General features: G+C 47.3%; 1 protein-coding gene across 1 annotated transcript in view; it reads right to left on the reverse strand.

Moving 5' to 3' along the window:
• Window positions 1-22,798, reverse strand: part of SLIT3 (slit guidance ligand 3) — a 610,847-nt gene that overhangs the window by 492,588 nt on the left and 95,461 nt on the right. The window contains exon 4 of the mRNA XM_060144178.1: window positions 15,586-15,657. Within this exon, the coding sequence (XP_060000161.1) occupies window positions 15,586-15,657 (72 nt within the window). The remainder of the gene's footprint in view (window positions 1-15,585; window positions 15,658-22,798) is intronic.

Genomic DNA, 22,798 nt, shown 5'->3' on the forward strand with positions numbered 1-22,798 from the left:
TCCCCCCTTGAAATAAACAGGGGGGGACTTCTCTCCCATAAGTTAAGCATATTATTTGCCTCATCACACAAGGCAAATGCGGTAGCTCCCAGCTATTAGTCTATCACTGCAGAGATCAGACTGCCAGGAACCAGAAGTAATTTACAACAGGGAAGTAAACAGGACCCCAGATAGATAAATAAGAGGCCCGGGCTGGTCTGGGGCCTGAAAAGATTAAGTAATGAGAGTATCTAGCGAGAGATTAAGTGCTAAGTGAGCTAGGACCAGAGCAGCCTCCTACGAAGGAATCAAATTATATCACTGGAAAGAGAGATTACTGAAGCCCCTCATGCGGAGCTGGGAAATCAGCACTTCTTGGGAGGGGAGGGCTGCCATCATTAGCATAGCAACTGGAGACTCTGTGCTGAAGTCTGGCTAATTAGCTGCAGGTAAATGGTTACATATGACAGGTAAGCAGGGTGCGGTGCCCCTGCCCACTAGGAAAACCTGGTCAGTTCCTCAGTGGCTGCTGGGTTATAAGTAACAGGCTGGGGTCTTTTTTCTCAAATGAACAGGCTCTTTATAAAGATGTGTCCTCAGAGAGGTAACTCACTACCTGGAACGGGAAAAAAAAAATGTTGCTGAAGTTGATACCAAGTTGACTCTGGCTTTTTAACTTCTGAAATTCCTAGTAGGTGGAAATTCAGATGCACCAGGCTGGCTGTCCCTGGGAGGAAGCAGTCCCCATCACCACACTCCAAGAAGACTTCCTCTTCGCTTCCCTTTGATGGTACCGCCATTCCTCCAACAGCAGGATGGAAACCTTAGGGGTCGGCCTCTACGCCTTCCTTTCGGTTGCCTATTTTGTTGATTCTTTTCGAGGAACAGCTCTCAGGTGAGGTTGGTCCCTTCAATCCCCTTCCTCAAGTATGTCGTGACAATAACCACATGGAACTTGCAACAACACTTTCACAGGTAAGAGCTGCTCATCCTTACTTGGATGAGCAAATCCATCACCAATATCACCTCTTTCAAAACAATATCCTTTTTCTTTTTTTTTTCTTTTTTTTTTTTTTTTTGCGGTACGCGGGCCTCTCGCTGTTGTGGCCTCTCCCGTTGCGGAGCACAGGCTCCGGACGCGCAGGCTCAGCGGCCATGGCTCACAGGCCTAGCCACTCCGCGGCATGTGGGATCTTCCCAGACTGGGGCACGAACCCGTGTCCCCTGCATCGGCAGGCGGACTGTCAACCACTACGCCACCAGGGAAGCCCAGAATATCCTTTTTCTTAAAAGAGAAACTGCTACCCCAGGCAGCCTGACCCCTGGAAACACCAATCCTTAATCCCTTGTAAGCCAGTGATCCTTCTTCCATGGTTTTTCTTCTTTGCCACTTCCTGAGAAATCATGGCAAAGGTAAGAACGTATCTTTGGGCTGGGCCCCCAGCACCAGACGAGGAATCCTAGGGTTGGGGTTTGTGAGTTCCCTGCAGCTCTGTGCCTCTATTTCTCCAACTGTGAAAGAAAGGCATAGTTCTAGAAATTCTGAAAGTGCCGTCCAGCTCTGGGATTCTATGAAGCCGATGTTCTTGCCTCCTGAGGGATTGCTGTAGAGACAAGAGTTGACACAGAGCTTGGTACAGAATGGAGAGGCACATGTGTGATCAGAAATTCTTCCAGCTGCCTTAGGAGGAACCAGGAAAAGATGAAAATAAACCTGAGATACATTTTCCCCCAAAGATTCTTATTTTCTTTCTTTCCTTGCTCCTTCGCTGTATCTTTACCATCTCTGTTCCATGGTTACTTTTTGGTGATTGTTATTCTTTTTTCTCCCTCCCTCTCTTCCTTATTCTAGGGTTTCTTCCTTTCTCTCCATCCTATCTTCCCTTTCTCCCACTCATCTAATGAAAAGACCCCTCCTCTTTTCCTCATGACATGGAATTAAAGGTGGTGAGTGGATCAAGTCACTCTGAACAGTAGCATCTCTCCTGATCACAGCAGCAGTAAAGCGAGTCTCGAAGGTCTGCATTCCCAGGGCAGCAGCAGCAATCACACATTGCTGATTGATGCCAGGTTTGCAGAAAGGAGAAGTGACAGGTAGGGGCAGAGGGCTGGGAGGGGGAGAAGAGGAACAAACAGTAGGTTGGTGCTATAGCTACGCCAGCCAGAGACCCAGAGACAGTCCGTTTGGAAACATGAATATTTTGATGTTCCAGTGTGGCTCTGGTTCAATTATTTTAGAAGACATGGTTGACTTCAGGTTTGGACTAATTCACCAGATGTCTTTCAAACAACCTCTGGTTTAGATCTCAGATCAAGAAAAAAAAAATAATTTGGAGGTTTAGGTCAATGCCCAGTAAATTAGTGTAATCTATTCTTTTTTTTTCCAGACTAAGATTTGGTTTTGTTTGAGTCCCCACAGGTCTCTTTTTTGGAAAGACTTCACTGAGCTGAGCCTTCCAATAGCTAGACAACTCCTTTCAATGCCCATTAGAATTAAAACAATCAATGAGGCCTGGAGATGAAGCAAACACAGTTTATCTTTTCATTTCATTGTATCACAGAATATTATTCCCGGGTCTTTGAAAAAAGTGTCAAAAAATAACATTCCCTCCCTAACTCAGTCTCGGACACTGGTTCACATCTGCTAGTGGAGGACCCCAGCATGGGCTGTTTCTCTCTCTTTGGTGGAAGTTTGAACTCCCACCCCGGTAGCCCTTGAAGTCAGCTCACCTCCATGCTGCGTGGCCCACCTGTGTGTGGATGGGCTCATCCCATGAAGGCCCTCTCAGGACCCCAGGGCAGGGTCCTTCTACTTTTTAAACCCAAGTAATTTGTCTTGCAAAGAGTGAAATAACTAGAGGCTAGAAACTGCGGGAAGAAGTCCAATGTGTTAGTTTTATCTTCACTCTTGTGTGTGTGCTTGTGGAGTGTGCGTGCATGTGTGTATGACTGTGTGTGCCTATATGCGCACACATCCTATTAAATATCATTTGGGGCTTTTTCAGGGCAATGAGGAGAGAGTGCTGGTTTAAAGCAGAAGCTGCCTTTGACCATATATTGAGAGTACAAAGCGGACTGTGGAGAGACCAAGTTCCTTCTCTCATTTACTCTTTTATAGAATACTTACCAAGTACCCACTGTGTGCTAGATACAGCGGTAGACAATTATAGAGTCAACAAGACAGACAAAATCCCCGCTCTCAGGAAGCTTAAAATCTCCTGGGGGATGCGTGAGCAGAGAGTAAACAAATAAATGAGCAAAAGAATTTCGGGTAGTGATAAGTGCTATGAAGAAAATAAAGCTGGGTCACGTTATAGACAGTGACTGAGAAAGGAAGGGATGTTACTGTAGGTAAGGTGATCAGGAAAGGCTCTCTAAGGGAGTGATGTTCGAGCCAGGACCTGAATTTCAGGAAGGACCTGGCCATGCCAACAGCTGGGGTCAGCGTGTACCGGGCAGAAGGACCAGCAAGGCCAAAGCCATGAGTCGAGAAGGGGACGGGAGTGTTGGAGCAACAGGAAGAAGGCCCAGGAGGCTGCGGCGTGGTGAATGTGGGAAGCGTGGCCTAGGATGGCACTGGGAAGAATGGTGGGGCCAGGCTGTATAACGTGGGCGCTTGGGTTTATTCTTAGGACCGTGGGAAGTCACTGGGAGGTTTAACTGGGAGAATGAGGAGATCTGATTTGTCTTAAAACAATCATGGCGGCTGCTGGATGGATGACGGATAATGAACGAACATGAGCAGAAGCAGGAAGATTTAGTGGGGAGGTCCTTGAAGTCATCTCATGGAGAAAGGATGGTGGCGTGTACCAGGGTGATGGCAGCAGGTGGTAGACAACTGATAATGCCCGGTGACAAACTCTGTACAGTCGCCTCACCACTCCTATCAGTGACTCTCCACGTGGGGAAAAACTGGCAGTAGGGTACTCCCTGGGCAACTGGTCTTTCCCTGCTACTGCTTTCCCGGCCTCATTAGGCCTAATGATCTCCCATCCTTCACTCTCACTTAAGCAAAGGAAGTGCCTTGCACAGGGCAAGAGGATCTGCAGAGAGTGCCATTAGCAGTGGAAACCATAACAATTATTTCCTAAGATAATTTTGTTCAGTGGCTGAGCCCTTGGGAGCTGGTAGCCGACCAAGCTCTGCTTTGTGTTGTAAAATGGAATGAAAGTCTCTTCAGGTCTTGGGTAGAAGCCTGACCCATGCACATCTCTTCCAGGGAAAAGAGGAGCTCTCTCTTGAGACCAGAAAACATTTACACTAATAATTTCCTGTCACTGACACAGAACTGCCACTACCATCTCTGTGCACCAAAAACACCAATTATATGAGCCAAGGAGACAAAGTGTCTCCTGTTCCACCACCGCTGCCACTTTTCTGACCTCTGATATCTCCTCACAGTGTTGCTCAATAATTTGAGCTAATTTAAAAGTCAGTATCTTGCACTAAAGTGAAATTATATCTGTGCTTTCATTCCACAGCCTGGAAGGGATCTTCATTTATCTGTCTGGGATTCTCATATAGAGAGAAGGCTTTATGTGTTTGTGTGCGGTATGTTACGTGTATGTGCATGTGCTTTTGAAATAAAAGGGGGAATAGAGGAAGAGACGTGGAGACACAGGAAGGAGATGATTGGGGCCGTGATATTAATAACATTGATGATTCAGGCTTGCTTTCTATATTGCTACCGCTGATTTTCATTTTTTAAAAATCATTAAAGTTAGGTCTCTCTGAGCATCTTGATCTATGGCTTAGAGTTTCCTAAATCCCAAATTCAATGAAATTGACATGGAGGGGATCAGTCCTCGGCTACCCTTTCACCCTCTTAGAAATGCAGTTTTCTCCCCTAGACAGAGCATTCTGACCTCCCAAAGTCAAGATGCTTTTCACTGGGAGAAAAGTTGGCATGACTCTGTGTATATTTCAATCAAAAGCTGACTCATGGATGAGAAATTTGAGTCCAGAGCCCTAGACATGCCAATGAGAGGCCAAACTATCAGTTCCATAGCTGAATACTCCACTTAGCCAACCACGGGGAGGATTTTTGGCTACACAACAGGCAGCACCAATCAAGACAAGTCCAGAGTTCCAAGCAGGCTACATCACCATAAGCAGGGTGAGGAGAATTAGAGGAGGAATGATGGGAAGAAAGGAACATCATGAATAAAACATTAAAATATTCTTCTAAACCATGAATCAAAAGCTCAGGCCCAGCACACCACATTCAGGCAAGGAGCGTGAAATTTACTTAAACGTCTCCATTTCTATTTGGTTTGGACAGTACTGTGTTATCATAGTTTTGCTGTTGTTAATACTGTGTCAACACATTCATTACAAGCTTCAGTCTCCAGGACTTTGTAAATGGACTGCAAATCTTACAAATGGAAATTAATGCTCAAAATCCAGGATACTGAGCCCACAGGACAGCCAGAAGAGAGCCAAAGTTACAGACTTTTGTGTACGTGTGTGATTTGAAATTATGCTAGAATTTAGGACATCAAATTAAAATGCTCTGTCCCCTGGAGAGATTCCCAAATGTTAGCTGAAAATGAGAGATGATTAGGCCCTTTAGAAAGGTTTCTGTTGATGCTGAATGTGATTCAAGAACAAATATTTCAAGATTATGAGATGCGGGTACAGTAGCATCATTCAGGCAATTGAAGAATGTGTGTTTGGGGTCTGCCCACCTCAAAAGGCTGATAGTTCTCTATATGCAACGTGGCATTTCCCTGACATTTTCCATTCCCCTGACAGTTTCTAACTCCAGATAAGGAGAATGAGGATCCCCAGGGTGTGGGTGAAGGCTGGTCTCTGGTTCTCATCTTCAGCAAAGGGCTTTGTTGCCAACGGACAGCACGGTCTCTCTTCGAGCACCCTTGGTGATGTCCGCACAGCCCGGCCGAGGCTGGCCAACTCCACCGCATGCCACAGGCTGCTGAGAGCAGCACATGCTCTTCTGCAGAAAGGTTCCAACTCTGCAGGTGGGTCCCGGACAAGGAAGTGTGAGAAGGAGCCAGGTGGCGAGAAGCCCACACCCACACCCTCTGGGCTGAGATTAGACACGTCTGTGTTCTGGACTCAGCATCCCAATAACCAGCATATGGCAGTGACACACTCACGCAGTAGGTGTTCAACGGATGCTTGACTTGCCCCTGGTCACACAGTTCTCCACCTGGGAATTGGGCAAGAATGTCCCCGGTAGGGAATTGACCACATGCCAGGTAACAGCCTGGGTGTTTGTTTTATTTTTCTGTTTTCCCAACTCACGGTTTTCATATCCAGGACAGAGAATGCACAGATGTACCAAGGCTTTTGGCTTTGCAAGAACTTGAGTTCTTCTTGCCATCAGCTGTTTCATGAACCAGCTGAGCTCAGATTCAGGAGGTCTCCTGAAGCCCTTACACAGATAACCCTTTCTCCCTACGTTTTTCCTTTTTCTGTAGCAATTCAGTTGGCACCCGGGCTTCACCATCCTCACTAGTGTCCAGTGTTTTTCGCCAAACGTTGGTCTGACTTCCTGCAAAGCGTGGCTTTCTCCACCCTGATCCATGGCCTGATTCTCAAACGTTAACCCTTTCCATACATCCTCAGAAAACCACCCTGGAATCCCCACCAAGTAGACCAGCAAAAACCCTTACCTTCAAACCAAAGAAAATACTAAATCCATGAAATCACTTAAGCCACCCGTCCAAAGAGAGGGAGACTCAAAATGTTTTATACAGCAACCTATAAGAAACTCATTTTGTGGGATGTTTCACATTCCAGCCCATGGTTTATTCCCCCATATATCCCTGCCAGTAATATCAACCAGATGTGGCAAAGAAGTCTGTGCAGAATTGTAAAAATTACAAGCATATTCTGTAATTCCAAAGCATTGTAAAGTCACAGCTTGGTTTTCTTTCTTTCTTAAAAAAATAAAAAAGAAAAACTTTCCAAGCTGGCAGAATGTTCTCAAGTACAAGTATTGCCTGATCACTTTAGAAAATTCTGCTGCTGGCCCCAAGGGCTAAAGAATTTGAAGATGTAAAGCCTCACTCTACCTTTGCTAAATTGTAGGGAACTTAGAAAAGTCCACTTGCAAACATGCATTTAAGTCTATAAATTTTTCTCTTTTAATGTTTCAAGTCTTGATATCCTAGATCTCGGATATGAGCATATGTTCATATACACTCACATGAGCATAAAAGTACAAATACTGAACCTTGAAAGCTATAGAGGTCCATGATTTTTCTCTTATTCTCCCGTCTGCCCAACCTTCTTTTTCAAGATGTATTTCAGCACAAGCAGCACATTATAAAGCAGAAAAATATACAGAATTGGGGGTCAGAAAGACCTGGGTTTATTCCTGGTGAGTTAGTTAAAACTCCTCAACCCTCAGTTTCATCTTCTGTGTAGTGGGCATAAACATACCTACCTTGAAGGAGGACCAAAGAAGATGGCAAATGCATAAGGTGTGCAGCACACAGTAGGTGCTCATGAAATGTTTGGTTCCTCCTCTGATCCCAAATCTATAAAATAACAGGGGTTGTACTAGATCAGTGTTTCCCACAATATGCCCCATGGGTGACATACACCCAAATCACCTAGGGTGCCTACTTACAGAGTCAAATCCCTACATCCATTCCAGATCTAATGAAACTAGAGTCCTTCGGGACACAGTCTGGGAATCAGCATTTTAATTAGAACCTCGAGGGATTAGTTTTTCTATATGCTAAGTCTGAGAACCACTGTAGTCTGGATCCTCTCGCTCTGCAAAGTGTGGTCCTGTAGAAATGCAGACTCTTAGGTCCCACCCCAGACCTGCAGAACCAGAGTCCACATTTTAACCAGATTCCCAGGTGTTCAGATGCACAGTAAAGGTTGAAAAACACTGGCCCAGATAACTTTTATTCCTAGTTCTGAAATTCTATAGTATGAGTCCATAAGGCAATTCAAAGTATTAGCCTTATAATCAACTCTGTGAATAAGGCAACAGGCTTCTGTGCTCAGCTGGATAAAGGCTCAGTGGAGGAGAGAAGAACAGAAACCTTCCCTGCCTGCCTTCTTTCTCCGCTCCAGCTTCAGGTACTACAGAGGGTGCAACTCACACAAAACAGAAATCCCAAGAGTGACAGGGCACCCACTGTAATCCATTATCTGTCCACACACAGATTAAAGCTAAACCCGTCTTCAAGCACATGACGAAGCATGCAGGTGACGAAGCCTGCCATAAAGCAAACGGAAGGCTGGCCTAACCACAGGGCTCGGTGACTGGGGAAGTGTTGGAGAAGGAAATGGAGCTCCAGTTTGCAGGGACTTTTTCCATGAGCTTTAGGCAGCCATGCCCCTGGAAAAAGCGGCCCCACGCCTGCGATAGTGAGGCTGGTCTCACCATCCGTCCCCTGGCCTCTGAAGGCTGTGCCAGCCCACACCAGAGGCGGGGACAGGTCTCTGAGATCCAACTCCAGGTAGGCAAGCAGGCAGGCCGTCTCTGAAGCCCCTATCGTCCCGATGGATTGGTTTTCCCATCGTCCTATGATCATTTCACCACATCGGATGACTCTGCTGGAAAACTGAATAGTGTGGTTTTTGTTTCCTTCACTGATTTTTCACTTTTAGAGCATCGTTTCACATCAGCACAGAGTTTTATGGAGACACATACTGCATGTAGTTATGTGTTAAAGGTTAGTGCAGAATTGGAAGACTGAGCTGGCTACAAAAGGAGCTCCGAGTAGCAGAAGGTACGACCTAGAGGTACAGGGTTCCAGTCATTCAACAGATCTGGTCTCATTTAGGGCTTCAAAGAGATAAAGGAACTAGAGCACTAACTGAGCTTCTACGAGGGGGTGCTGGCCCTTTAGTTACTGACTTCTCATAAGTATGGAAATTGTGGTAAGGATGTGGGCTCTGTAGTCAGGCAAGCCTGGGTTTAAAGTTTAGCTCTGTCAGTGACTGGCTCTATGACCTTGGGCAAGCTGTCTAAACCTCTAGGACTCGGTGTGTTTATCTGTAAAATGGGGCTAATGTAGTATCTAACCTCCCAAGCCTGAGATTGAGGAAGAGAATCTATCTAAAAGCAGTTCGCAGAGCACTTGACCCACAGTAAATATGCAATGCACACTTGGGAACTATTATATGCTAATGTGTTCATTCGTACACATTACGAAGCCCTTGCCCCCATCCTTCAGAATGTAACTGTATTTGGAGATTGGGTCTTTAAAGAGGTGACTAAGTTAAATGTGGCCATTAGGGTGGGGCCTAAGCCAACATGACTGGTGTCCTTATGAGAAGAGGACGGGACACCAGAGGTGAGCGTGAACGGAGGGACAACCATGTTAAGGGGCAGCAAGAAGACCATCAATCTGCAAGACAAGGAGACAGCCCTCAGGAAGTCAAACCTGCCAGAACCTTGGTCTGAAACTTCCGGGCCGCAGACTGTGAGGAAACAAATTTCTGTTGTTTAAGCCATCCGGTCTGAGGTACTTTTTTTTTTTTGCGGTACGCGGGCCTCTCACTGTTGTGGCCTCTGAGGTACTTCTTTATCACAGCCCTAGCAAACTACGACAGGAACTATGATGATTATCCCTATTGCACTGCTAACCAACCAGAGACTGAGAAAGCGGAGGTCACTTGCCCAGCGTCAGTCACCAGAGGGTAGGATCCAAACCCAGGTCTGGACAGTTCCAAAGCCCCTGCTCTTTGCTCTAATATTGGGTTACTTCAAAGAACATTAGATCACCTTGCTGAATGCAGCTTCTGGCTTGTTTGGGGACACAGGGCATGGATGCACATGGCTGGTGATAAGGGCAGGAAATGGTAAATACGAAGGAGAGGTACAAGGTAGCAGAAATGAGAGTTCTGGGGATGGCCCACTCATTGCAAGTAAGTTCCTTGGAAACTGAGGTCTCACAACTCTTTGGGAGGGAAGCGGCCCCACCAGGACAGCAGCCCCAGTGACTTGGGGCTAAGTTGGCTGGTCACATTTCATGTTGTTTTCAGCTGCCTGGGGATTAACTTCCCAAGTCTCTTGCAACTCCACTGACCCAAGTGAGCGACAGCGGTTTAACCCCAGTGGCATGTTTTAAATCTGCCAAATACCTCGAGGGACTGTGTGAAGAATAATTGGGGGCCTCTGTCCTGCTGCTAGCACAACTGCTTCTTCAGCAACAGGCTTTAAACCACTACCAAATACGTAACGGACTCTTTGGACATGAATCCAGGATATGTGGAGCAGAAGGACCCCAGTGGCCTGCTCATCCTCACACGGCAAAGTCAAATTTTTAAAAACAACAGTTGTGAACCACTGTGTGCCTCTCATCCCCTTCAAAGCTTCCTAATCTGGTGCAAGGCAGACAGCTTTTAATTACTGTTTTCATCTTGTCTTTTGCTTCTTCTAAGGAATTTCTGGCAACATTAACCACTTAACTTCCAAATCACCAGAAATCCTTCCCTCCTTCCCCCACGTGTAGGTAAAAGAGAAAGCTTGAAGGAGAGGCCAAAAAGGAGAAATTAATAACTTACAGACCACGTAACAGACCACGCTTCATCTCAGCCTCTCTAGATGAGGCCCAGAGAGATGAAGTAACATGCCTAAGGTCACACAGCTTGTGGGTGGCAGAGCCAGTATGAGGATCAGGGTCTTCCCACTCCCGGTGCAGTCCTCCCTCAACCCTCATTTATTTTGGAGACTGAACTCTTTGAGAGGTGCTGAAATGTTGACACCAGAGATGCCAGAGCCCCAGCATATGCACCATTCCTATCAGTCAGCCAGCAAAAGTTAACCATAGCCATCTTTCACTGAGCACTTTACTATGGGCTATAGTCAACGCTAAAGGTTGTCCCTGGGCTATTTCCATTTACCTCACAACAACCTGGAGAAGTAGGTTCTATTATTGTCTACTTTACTGATGAAGAACCTGAGACCCAGAGAGGTTAAGTAATTTGCCCGTGGTCTCACAGCAAGTAACTGGCAGCCCCTTACCCTTTTCACTTTACTGCCATCTACTGTGCTCAGTCACGAGTGATAGGAAACCTGGAAAGAGCAGAAGTCCAGGCCTGATCCTTGAAAATCTTATAATATACATCAGGACAGGAGTGAGCTAATATTTACTGAGTGCCCAAAGCAGGATAGAGACCTTGCTGGGTGTTTTACAGACCACAGTGGTATTACCTAAGCCTCAGGGCACTTCTGAGCTCTAGGATTCTACGGCTCGTGCTCTGTGCGCTAAAGGACAGAGTAAGAGGGTAGATACATCACTACTATACACATGCACCAATGAATCAGATGGTGCTGCACCTAAGGGGGGTGGGGCGGGGTAACCAGCCAAGGCCTGGCAGAGCACTTGGATGTATGACAGGTCCATCACCAGTCCTTTTTAGCATGACTTCAGCTCTCCACAATAGTTAGCACAGCAGCGTGGCATGGTAGAAAACAGAGGTACTTTGCAGCAACACACATGCATTTCTTTCCCCATTCCGTTGTATTCTGGTTATACAGCCATGGGTAAGTCAGATAACACTTCTAAGCTTTAGAAGTAGATTTTTTTAAAAAAAATAAATTTACTTATTTTATTTATTTATTTTTGGCTGCGTTGGGTCTTCGTTGCTGCGCAAGGGCTTTCTCTAGTGGCGGCGAGCGGAGGTAGAAGTAGATTTAATAATGATTCTCTTTGCAGGGTTGGTGTGAAGGCTAAATCTGAGTATTGAGGCAGAGTGCCCCGTGCTGCTGCTTAGAAATACGGGTACGGACAAGTAATTTAAACTCTGGGCCTTAGTTTCTTCATCTGTAAAATGGGAGTATTGAGGCAGGGAGTTAATTGTAGTAGAACAAAAGCACAGGCTTCGGAGTCAGATTACCCACATTCGATTCCTGGTTCTGTCACTGAGTAACTGTATGATGCTGGGCAAGTTCTTTGACCTCTTTGAGCCTCAGTTTCACATCCACAGAGTAGTACTCATAGTTCCTACCGCATAGCATCATTAGGAGTATCCAACAAGTTCTATGTTAAGTGCTCAGAAGAGCACCCAACACTCAACGTGTTTGCTATTGTTATTATCTTGAAGTGTTATTGTAAGGATCCAAACCACTCAATGAAAGCACAGGGAACGGAACAGACTAGATGCTCAATAAACTTGTAGATGTCTGCCGTGTTCAAGCCTAGTATGTCTTCCCCTGTCCTCTGATAACAGAATTACTCTTCCTTTTGGGAAACCCATTCCCAGGCCCCGCACACCCTCATCTGCAAACAACTGTGATGGACGCATGGCCCAAACTTGGTCAATCAGAGGACACCATCTCACCAGCAACAGCATCTGCTCAGAGCTGGACGTGCGACCAAGGTAAGCAACTGACCCTCAGTTCTTTCCTGCAGGACTGTTGTCGAGGACACCCTCTCCACCCTGGTTGCTAGGTTACTGCCCTCAGAGTCTTCTGCTTTTGCCTGCCATCCTGTGCTCTCTTCCTAGGGCTGCGGGGAGTGAGATGAAGTCCCGATGACACCGCCATGCTCCTGGATTCAGCTGTTCCTAAAGCCAACCATAACTACCACTGGCCTTCCCATGCACATTAACTAACATATTTTCCCTCTGAGTTAAACTAATTTGTCACATGTCTGCCACTTACTAGTTAGTGATAATATTATAATCATATATATATATAATAGGTTCTCAATAAATATTGTTTCCCTTTCCCATCACTACATGTCTTATTATACGACCATAGCCTTTCCAAAAGGTATTTTTCAGATAATCATTGAATATTAAGCAGTCTTTGTCTATAGATCTAATAAGAAAAGGTGCGTCAGAATTGCTGTTTAAACCACATGGCCGACTATGGAGGAGACGGCCACCCAGCAGCCCCATTTAGCATTCCCTGGAAAACGGCTCACTGCATCTATTGAGATGCAGTGCTCTTTTAAAACAGAGCCAGTGGCATATGTATACACACTCATGATTGCACATTTATTGATTTCTAATTTGCACCCTGCTTACTTCCAAAAAGGCCCTGGAGTGGCTGACAAAATGAGACAAAGACACAATAGGGTCATTAAGAAAAATCAAAGATCAAGCCCAGGGAGAAAAAGGGATTGCTGATTATAGCCCAAACCTGGGTTAATAGAGCTGCTTCAATGAACAGAAATATGTATTTAGCTCTCAGCTCTTTGGCGGCCGTTCAGAATGTGTCGTGACGGGGCACACAGAGAACTGGGCAAACTTCATATCTGCAGTTTAACACCCAGCACAGAGGCCAGGCTGGAACAAGCACCTGGGAAAAGCTTACTGAATGAACGAATGAACAAACAAACGAATGAGTGAATGAAGGAATGGTGGATGAAAGATTCAAAGTTCCCTCAGAACATGGTTCATACCCTGAGGCCTGTATCATTCATTTATTCATCCACCCATTCCCGAGTGCCTATGTGTCACACTGGGCCTGGACGGGGACCTGGAGAGGGACAGAAACCAAAATGAGCCAAACGTCCTCCCTGCCTTCCCAGCTGCAGCTCTCTGGCCTGAGGACAAAAGCTCCGTGTAACAGATCTCAGGGCCCACGGCAGCTCCTGGTTTCTTCATGTCTCCCAGGGAAAGGAGATTCGAAACAAGTGGTGAAGATGGGAATTGTAGGAGTAACAATAGCTATCTTGGTAATTGCACTCACACAGCACTTTAAACCCTAGAAAACGCATGCCCACCATAATCTCATCGGATACGCGTACAGCTCCTTGGTGAGGCGGGTAGAAGGGAAGATGAGGCATCTCCCGTTTACTGATGAAGACATTTAGGCACAGAAGGGAAAGTGGCTCTCCCGACCTCTTCCAGTTAGAAAGTGGCCTTTAGGACACTGGACTTTCCCATGCCCCTGTGCTACCTGCCTGGGCCTGGCCCCCAACATGGCAGAAACTCCTGATCACGGCCTGAAACTCCCTTATCACGGCCTGAAACTCCTCCTCTGCCTGGATCAAGACCAGCCCCGCCTGAAATGGGCCTCACCTGATGGCTGTGGGGAGCAAGAATCAGCCCCCCTGACCTCCTGCAGCAACTGGAACTCTCAGACCTACCCGCTCAAAGCTGCCCAGCAGCCCCAGTCCCATAAGCACCTTTTACTTGCCTCGAAAGTGACGCTGAGATTCCAGAAGAACAGCATACAGTCTGCGTTATTTAGTTAAAAGCGGGTTGAAAAGCACAAGGTAGTGCTGGGTGGAGAGATGGCTATTAGGTGAGCATTTAAGGAAAGAACTGTAAAGGGAAGAGGAAGTTAAAAACCAGAGTGGTTTCCCCGTCTGCCCAGTTGCTGTTGCTCATTCGGGCCAGCAACAGCACCTCATGCACCCTCACGTCCATCAAGGTGGATTCAGAGCCGAAGAGTGGAAAGGGAGGCATGCTCTTTCCCTCATTTAGCACAGTCAGCGGGTGGACTGGGCAAGAGAAAGGGAGGGCCAGCAAGAGGAGACCGTGACGAAGTACAGGTGTCCCCCAGAGAAGGCAAGCAAGGCCGCGGTACCCTTGACGCCCCAGCCAACCCCAGCCCGTTCTTGTTGCAGCCAAGTGTCCTTGAAAGCACATTTATGTATATAGTCTCTGTGTGTGTGTACAGAGAGAGATACAGATTCCTAATTCAGAACTCATTCTTAAGTGCACATGCAAACATGCGTTTCGTACTTCCCAATTTATCTCCATGCATCGGCGGACTGCATACGGAGGTATTAAACACGGCCGTTGGAAATGAGAAGGGTGGCTACCACTTTGCAGCCTCCCCAGTAAGGTTAGAGTCCTCCCAGCCAGGCCGTAAATCTCACTGCCTGACTGCTAAGCAGTCGGACACTTGTTGCTCCTGCCGGAAAGTCAAGCCTTGGGCGACCAATTCACCCCATAACGTACACTAGTTACTGCCGGTAGGACTTTCAGGTTCAAAGTCATGGAGTTGTTCACTGTCAGTAATTAGCACTTGCCTAATAACCCCAATCTACGAATCACAATCTCCACCGCGACGTGCATCTCCAGCTCTTCAGTATCCAAACTCTCACGCTGAATAAGTACACAGAGAATCTGCAAGTCTCCCCCCACCCCTCATCATACCCTGGACCATTCTGAAGACAAAGCAAAATTCAAAGTGTTTCTTTCTTTTCCCACAAAATCACAGATCTCCAGACCCAGGGTTCCCGGACTGGCAGCGGTTGGAAGCAGGCAAAGGGCAGGAATCCTTCTAGCCAGCAAGGAGGTGAGGTTGAAATGCTTAACCCAAACCACTGCCCTCCTCCGAGACCACTGGCAGTCTTGTGTGAATCAATTCACCTCCAAGCCTACCCTCAGGGCATTTCCCTGAGGTTAATTCAGACCCAAGTTAAAAGGAAGAGTTTCTCCTCGCAAAGGAGAGATGCACTACCACAGGTCCACAGCCCTCACCGGCCACTTAAGCGGATGATCTGGGAAGGACGGACGCAAGAAAGGCGGGCTGGAGGGGAGCGTGAGGACCCAGCACGCTGAAGCCTGGCTCCAAGCGCCCACGTGCGCGGACTCACTGCCAAGGTCCACACGGCTCAGGGCTCCCCACGCTAAGGCAACCGCATCCTCGGCGTCAGCAAAGCCGGGCAAGACACCAGGTGGGGAACACAACTCCATTCTACTCACAGTCTGGTGAGCTTCGGGTTGCTCTGGAAAAGCAGTTCCGGGAGGACCTGGAGTTTATTCTTGTTCAGGCGCCTGAAGGGGGAAAAAAGAATGAAAAGATGTCAAGGGGACATGAAACGGGATCAAGAGTATTTACAGACACCCCTTCGGCCAATCGATCAACAGGTATTAAGAGGCTTCTAGATCTTTCAACGTGGGATGCTCAGCACGTGTAAGGCACACTCTTAACGCGCGGAGCTGGGAGTCAAGTTGGCGATAAAAAGGCAAAGGTCAGTCGGAAGCAGGAACACAACACGCTTGCTGCCACACCCCCCTTCACAAGCCTCGCAGAGGCATCACTCACTGATCACGACATTCTTTCCCACGAACCTCAGACAGGCTTTTGAACTTTTCTCAACATGCGCCTGCGGTAGCTAGCTATTGCCAGGTGATAGAATGGGCATGTGAAATGGGTCTCTAAAAATAAACAAAACACCAGAGAGAATATTCCAGATCCTAAGTGGTGAGGACAGGTGGGACAGATAGCAGTCGTTATAGGAATAGAGAAGAGGGTGGGGCAGATCACCAGGGGTTAAAGGGCCACATGTAGTCCCTGCCAGCCTGGCTTTTCAGACCAGAGCTGGGCTGCGTTATGACTGCCATGGGCCCTGGGCATTTTTGCCTTTGTGGGCCCCTTCCCCTATTTAAAAAAAAATTAAATATTGTATTTTATAACTGTTGGTATAAAAACAAATATATTAATATTACATAACATTTACTTTGACCTGAACACTCATTCCTTTCCTCTAATTTTAAAAGAAATTAAACCATTTTCATGGGTCCCTAAAAAGTACTGTCAGCCCTGGGTACTGTCCCCGCTGTGCTTAGATGGCAAAGTCGGCCCTGGGTCAGGGATCACGGTCTGGGTGTGTAGACCCGGAGGCAAAGCTCAGCCCAGGAGGGGTGTCCCACGTTGGGTGGTGGCAGCAGAGCCAGACTCTCTCCTGAGAACGGTCCATGCTGATGCCCACAGAAAAGAAGGCCATCTGAGTTTCCGAGGGACCGTAAGTCACTGTGGTCTCCATGAAGCCTGCTCTCCCGGGAGTGTGAGGCCAAGAGGGAAAGCCTGCCCCGTGCTCATTCCCAGGCCTCTCTGTCCAAGCATCTTTACACAGCCTAATCAGGGAACCCCAAACCAGTGTCCCCGAATCTCCTGTCTCCAGAATCCTCAGAATCTCACTCTTCAGAATCTCCTCGTGCAAAAGAGCAGTTTACAGCCCGGCTGAACTTCTCCGCTTAAATTGTGCACATTTGGCTACGTGGAAAAAACGTATTATCCCATCTTAGAGCTAAGCGAACTGAAGAGAAGAAAAGGTGAGCTTCTTCCCAGCTTCTGTCCCCAAAGCCCACACTTCGTCCACCACATCATGCAGACATGATCCGCTGGGGGTCGGGGGGATTGCTATTTTCCCCTTTTCGTTCCAGGTTGAAGGACAAAAACTTCAGAGGGATAGGGGACTAGAAGGAAGTTTGAAAGGGCAGAGCATGTGAGAGGAGCATTCACCACCTCAAGTCAGAAGTGTGCAGCTCAGCCCTGAAGGGGTCCACGTGGTGCGGGGCAGAGGTGGACCAGCGGAGCTGTTGGTGACACTCCTGACTGGAAGGAAGCCTGAGAAAAGGTTGGCAAGTTGGACAAGATAAGCTCAAATGCCCTGCCCCACCGAAACGGCGACCTGACTCCCTGTGCTCTTTTTTGTTTTGTTTTGTTTTCGTTTGTTTAATTGTGGTTAAAACGAAAGCCCTAACATAAAATTGACCATCTTCACCATTTTTAAGCGTCCAGTTCTGTAGTGTTAAGTATATTCTCACTGCTGTGCAGCAGATGTCCAGAGCTTTTTCATCCTGCAAATCTGAAACGCTGTACCCATTAAACAACACCACCCCGGGGCCCCTCCCCTCGTCCCTGGCAGCCACCATTCTATTTTCTGTCTCTATGGATTTGACCAGTGCTCTTTTGATCACTCCCAGTATCTGCTCTTTGTGTGTTCCTGTCACCAAAGTGGGAAGAAAGGGGGGAGCCCAGAGGAGAGGAGGGGGAGTCTAGCTCCTTGTCTAGAGCAGTTCTCATAGAGCCAGTGATAAGCCCCTTTCTAACATGGGGAAGCACTGGTCCCAGAGAAGGCGTGGTGCTGTGACTTTGGGGTTGGTCACGCTGGGTTCAGGCCTGGCTCTATCATGCTCTCGCCATGGGACCTCGGGGAAGTTACCCAGCTCCTTGAGCCTCCGTTTTCCATCTGCCTAATAACCCTACTCAGTGAGTTACAGTAAGTTTTAATGACACACTGTATGCATAAGTGTCTAGCACTGCAATGAGAGCATGGCAATAATAACTGAAACGAGTTGTGGCACAAATGCGTGTCGGGCACTACGCCATGTGCTAGAGGGGTAGGATCTCAGGCAGCGCAGCTCAGAGGCTGGTGTCATAATTACCCGCACCTCACAGATAAAGACAGCAAAGCCTGGAGCGGTTGAGCCTGTTCTGCAAGGCCACTGCGACAGGATGTGGCAGAGGCAGGATGTAGACCCAGGGGGTCTGCCTCCAGAGCCTGGTTCTGAACCACTGTGTTCCTCGAAGGCTTTCAGTCTGTGACAGCTGCCTCCCGCTTCTTTTCTCCCCTCCCTTGTCTTCTTTCTGCCTCTGCTTCCTTTCATCCAGGGTTGCCACCTCCGCTGCCCCAGCCCAGGCAACCATCCACCCTGAGTACATTTCCCTCCCTGAAAAGGATGCTCTTGGAGTCCCCAAGAGTAGAAGTGGGTCTCCAGGTGGGTCTGTCTGGAACCACCCTCTATTGCCACAGCTGCACAAAGCCTGGTGAGAGTTACACTCAGACAACCAATGCTCCAGTTTAGGCAAAAGTCCTGAAATCGGCCCACTGCTGCCCGCAGTGGGGAGGGTATTGAGTGTCCTAAAAGCTCAAAACCAGAGTTGAAGCTAAAAATAAAAGCAGCTTGGCTCCGAGGCTCCAGGAAGGGAAGGAATCGTTTTCAGTTCTTTGCCGGTATTTGTGGCTGGACAAAAATAAAAACACAACCATATTTAGTCAGTTGTGTGCTGCCTGCTGCTTCATAAACCCTGAATGAGGATTCCAGGGTGGCTGAGCTGGGCTCTTCTCCCAAAAGCCTCAGGTCTTTCCACTTCGGCTTGGGCGGGCCGCATGCTGGTTCTCTGTATCAAGAGGAGCTCGACACGACATTTCATTTCTAGTTCATTCCATTCCAGGATTTATTTGTGTTTATTTAGTGAACCAAGTCGGCCTGAAAGGTCTTCCTCGAAGAGCTAAGAAAGGCTCCAAGCTGCGTAAGGTGAACTTTTCACGTGGCTGCTCTAAGAGCAGCTCCTGAACAGGAAAACGAACAGAGTGAAACGTGCTGTTCTCCTGAGAGAAACGGGTAAGCGCTGGGCCGCACACAGCGGCTATTGGTCAAGGCATCCTCCGTACTCATGCCATCTGCTGCTCTGTCACCCTGGAATCAGAGGCGGAAATCTGCCGTGGTTCAAGCTGGGAATAAATCCATGATGCCTGGATGAAGAAAAGGACTGAATGGGACCCGTATGAGGGCAGACCTGAGGAGGTCGGCAGAAATGCTATAGGTTGGGTCCATGATGGGATAAAGCCCACCTGGGTGTCCTCTCTGCCTCTAGGATCAACACTCCTTCTCAGCCTTCCTGCTGGAACAATGGGGAGAATCCAGGTCAAAAAAAACCCCACTGGCTGCTAGTTGCAAGGTCATTCTGCTTTTCGGCCTGAACTGTGAAGCTACAAGAAAGAGAGCCTTGTCTCTGCAGTACCACTGATGGCCGCGAGACCTAACTAGAGGTTTTCGCCACTTTACTGAATTCCTTCATTTATCTATCCATTATCCATTCATAAATCCACCCTCTACCCATCTGTCTGTCCATCCGTCCGTCTGTCCGTCCACCCATCCATCCATCCACTATTCTATCCAACCATTCACCTATCCATCCATCTACCCATCTGTCCATTTATCCATCCATCCATCCATCTTCCTAGTCATTTTTCAATATGAACATCCAAAGATGAATAAGATACAGTCCCTTCCTGCACCTGCATGAATAAGATGTAGACGAAGAAGGTCAGATGCTAGTGAAGGAGACAGACACGAAAACAAAAATCTGCAGCATGATCTTGTAAGCAAAGCTACTGTGGGAGCACAGAGGAGGGGCAGCTAACCCAGACCTGGGAAAGGAAGGCTTCCCAAAGGAAGTGGTTTGGAGGGCTTTTGTTTTTGTTTTTTTAAGCATAATTTTGACTCTTCGGGAGATAGGGACAAAGGGTTCTAGACTTCGAGAGGTGTATGTGCATGGTCATGGAGGACCAGGAGACGGAGGAGAATTTGGGGTACAGGGCTGCATTGCTGGGACTTGGAGGTGACTTGAGAATCACAAGCGATGAAGCTCTAGAGGTAGGCAGGGGTCATATCAATGAGGGCCCTTGCGGGTCATGATCAAGGATTTGGGCTTGGCTGTTTATTGAGAGTCAGAGGGAGCCGCAGAAAGAGTCTGAGAAGGAAATGATCATCTGTTTTGGATTTTAACAAGTTCTCTTGAGTAGCAGTAAGGCTTGTTCGGAAGAGGGTGAAATCAAAAGCAAGGCTAGCAGTTAAGAGGGCTCCTGAGTAATCAGTGTGGCTGTGTGAGGACCCAGTTAAGGGTAAGAGTCATATTGGAGTGGAGGACATAGATGTGAGGTCTAATCAACAGGGTTTTGTGGTTAAACGCCTATGAAGGCCCCAGGGGCTCCAGCTTGGGTAACTGATCAGTCAAAATGACCAATCAGTGCTGAAAGAAATAAAGACGAGAGGACCATTATGCAGAAGGGGGTGTGTTTAGATTCAGGATTTCTAAACTACTGGGGTCCCTCAAATATATTTTGACAACTAGTAGCAGTAGCTGGTAGTAACCCTAAGACCATGAGTCAGGCACTGTACAAGGCGCTTCACATATGCCAGCTCATGTAATTCCCCACAGAAGTGCTCGAGGCTAGTACCCTTGGTCAACCTATAATAAGGAAACAGAGGCCTAAGAAGGTTAAGTCACTTGCCCAAAGTCAAACTCAACCAAAATGATGGTGCTGGGATTTGAACCCAGACACCTAATGCCAAACCTGGGCTCTTAACTACCATGGATAATGATGGTATTTAATTAGCCCTCATTACAGACTGTTGTGATTTATTACCTCACAAGTGGGTCTCGTCTTTCTGTTAAGTTCTGAAGGTCCTTGAGAGTGGGAAACAGGTCTAATATCTACTCAGTGATCCATTGTGAGCTGACACAGCCCCAGGCATGCAAGAGGGCCTTCAGTAAGGGCCTGTTGAATTTCATGAGTAAATCATAAAGTGGGAATGGCCAATGAGGGGAGCCTGAAAAAGCAATAGCCTTCCTCCCCTGGGTGAGGGGAGCCATCCTGTTTGCAGATGAACAGAACTCCCAGAGGGCCCAGTTGCTTGAATCTGTCTACATCCTCCAGAATCTTCTTGAAGACTCGGCTTCCAGACCCACCTGCCTCACTACTGACCTACTGGGAAGCAAGGCAAGAAAGGACGGGGCCAGTTCGTCCCCTCAGTCGGTGCAGGACCGGTGAGAGGCCTCCAGGCCGGAAGGAGGCATGCTTAGTCAGCAACAGGCCCCAGCACCCACTCAAAGTGCTTCCCCTTTCTCAGGGAGGTGTGGAATGTTCAGCTGCCCAGTGAAGGCCTGAGGGAGGGAGGAAGTCAAAATATGCTAATTCCCAAAGGTCACCAGGACTGTTTGCTTTAGTAATGAAATCAAGTGAATCCCCTTCTCCAGGCACTTTCCTAGGCAGCCTGGACACCTTCCAGGTCTACTGGTATTTTCAGAAACACCAACAAGGACCAAAGCGGCTTTGCTATTCAGAGCGGAAGCTCCAGGCCTTCCCCAAGTGGAGGGATGGACAGGCCCAAGACGTCCTGGCAGACCCCAAGAGAAGGACAGAACCGAACTCAGAGGCCTCGAATCCCAGCTCAGAGGTGGCACCCTCATTCATGAGGATGTGCAGATGTCACTATACATCAGGGGAACTCTGAGTTGAGCAGAGTCAAAAAAGCAGAGAACCTTGAATAGGGGTTGTTTCCGTAGTTGCTCACTGTAGCCACTGATGGCCTCATATTTTCTTGGTTTCCTCATCTGCCGGACAAATCAGATTCAGGCTTTTTCCTGCTATGCAAATTTTCGTAATGCAAATTGGATGTAACCTGATCGGTTCAGCAAGGAATTCAATTCGTGCTCCTTGTTGGTCTATACCACTGTCATTATCAGAAAGGATCTCTGCGTGGATCAGAGGAAAGCCTATTGGTCTCCAGCTTCAACACCCATGGGCCACTTTAATGGGTGACTGTCTGTTCTTTGCCATTGGGATTTCCTTTTTTTTTTATAATGTATTTTTAGGGTTTTTGTTTTTTGTTTTTTGTTTTTTGCAGGGGCGGGGGAGGGTAGCAGCTTTATTGAGATCTAATGGGGCTTCCTTTTTACTAGCACTTCTGGACAAATCCACAATTTATTTTGATGGTCTGGAAGCAAGCTGACCTGAATCTTGTCTTCCATGGAATTCAGCATTTGCTCAATGACCTTTAGGTTGGCTTATGTCAGTTTTGCAAATCTGTTATTTGTAGTTTGTAACTTCAGAATGTCCTAATAGCAATTAAAACCCTTTACTTTTGACATTTCTGTAAGAGAAATAACTTTGTTGTCATAGTCTAAAACTCTTGCCCTAAGCAGTATTTTTTCCTCACTGAAATTTTTAAGAGAACCCTTTAAAAAAATAAAGTTTACTTTAGGAACACAATTATTATGTAATAGCAAAACATGAACCTCGTGAGATACCTGAATAGTTTAACATCTGCGATGGGCTTTGCAGTATTTCTCAAAGGCTTGATAAATGGTAGCTGTTACAGCCACTGTTATTATCATTATCATCATCCCTAGATGCCCCAGGAGGTCAGGAACAGGGGAGATGTATTTCTCCTTCATAGATGACTGTATCGGTCAGCAAGGCTATTAGCAGTAACAAAGGAACTCCGAAATCTCACTGGGTTAACACAGTGGACACAGACTCCACACTCACATAAAGGCTTGGCTCTATCTCTAAGGTGCCATAGAGCAGGGGTCCCCAACCCCCGGGCCGTGGACCAGTAC

Source organism: Lagenorhynchus albirostris, chromosome 3 (assembly GCF_949774975.1).
Source record: "Lagenorhynchus albirostris chromosome 3, mLagAlb1.1, whole genome shotgun sequence".
In the NCBI taxonomy this organism is placed as follows: domain Eukaryota; kingdom Metazoa; phylum Chordata; class Mammalia; order Artiodactyla; family Delphinidae; genus Lagenorhynchus; species Lagenorhynchus albirostris.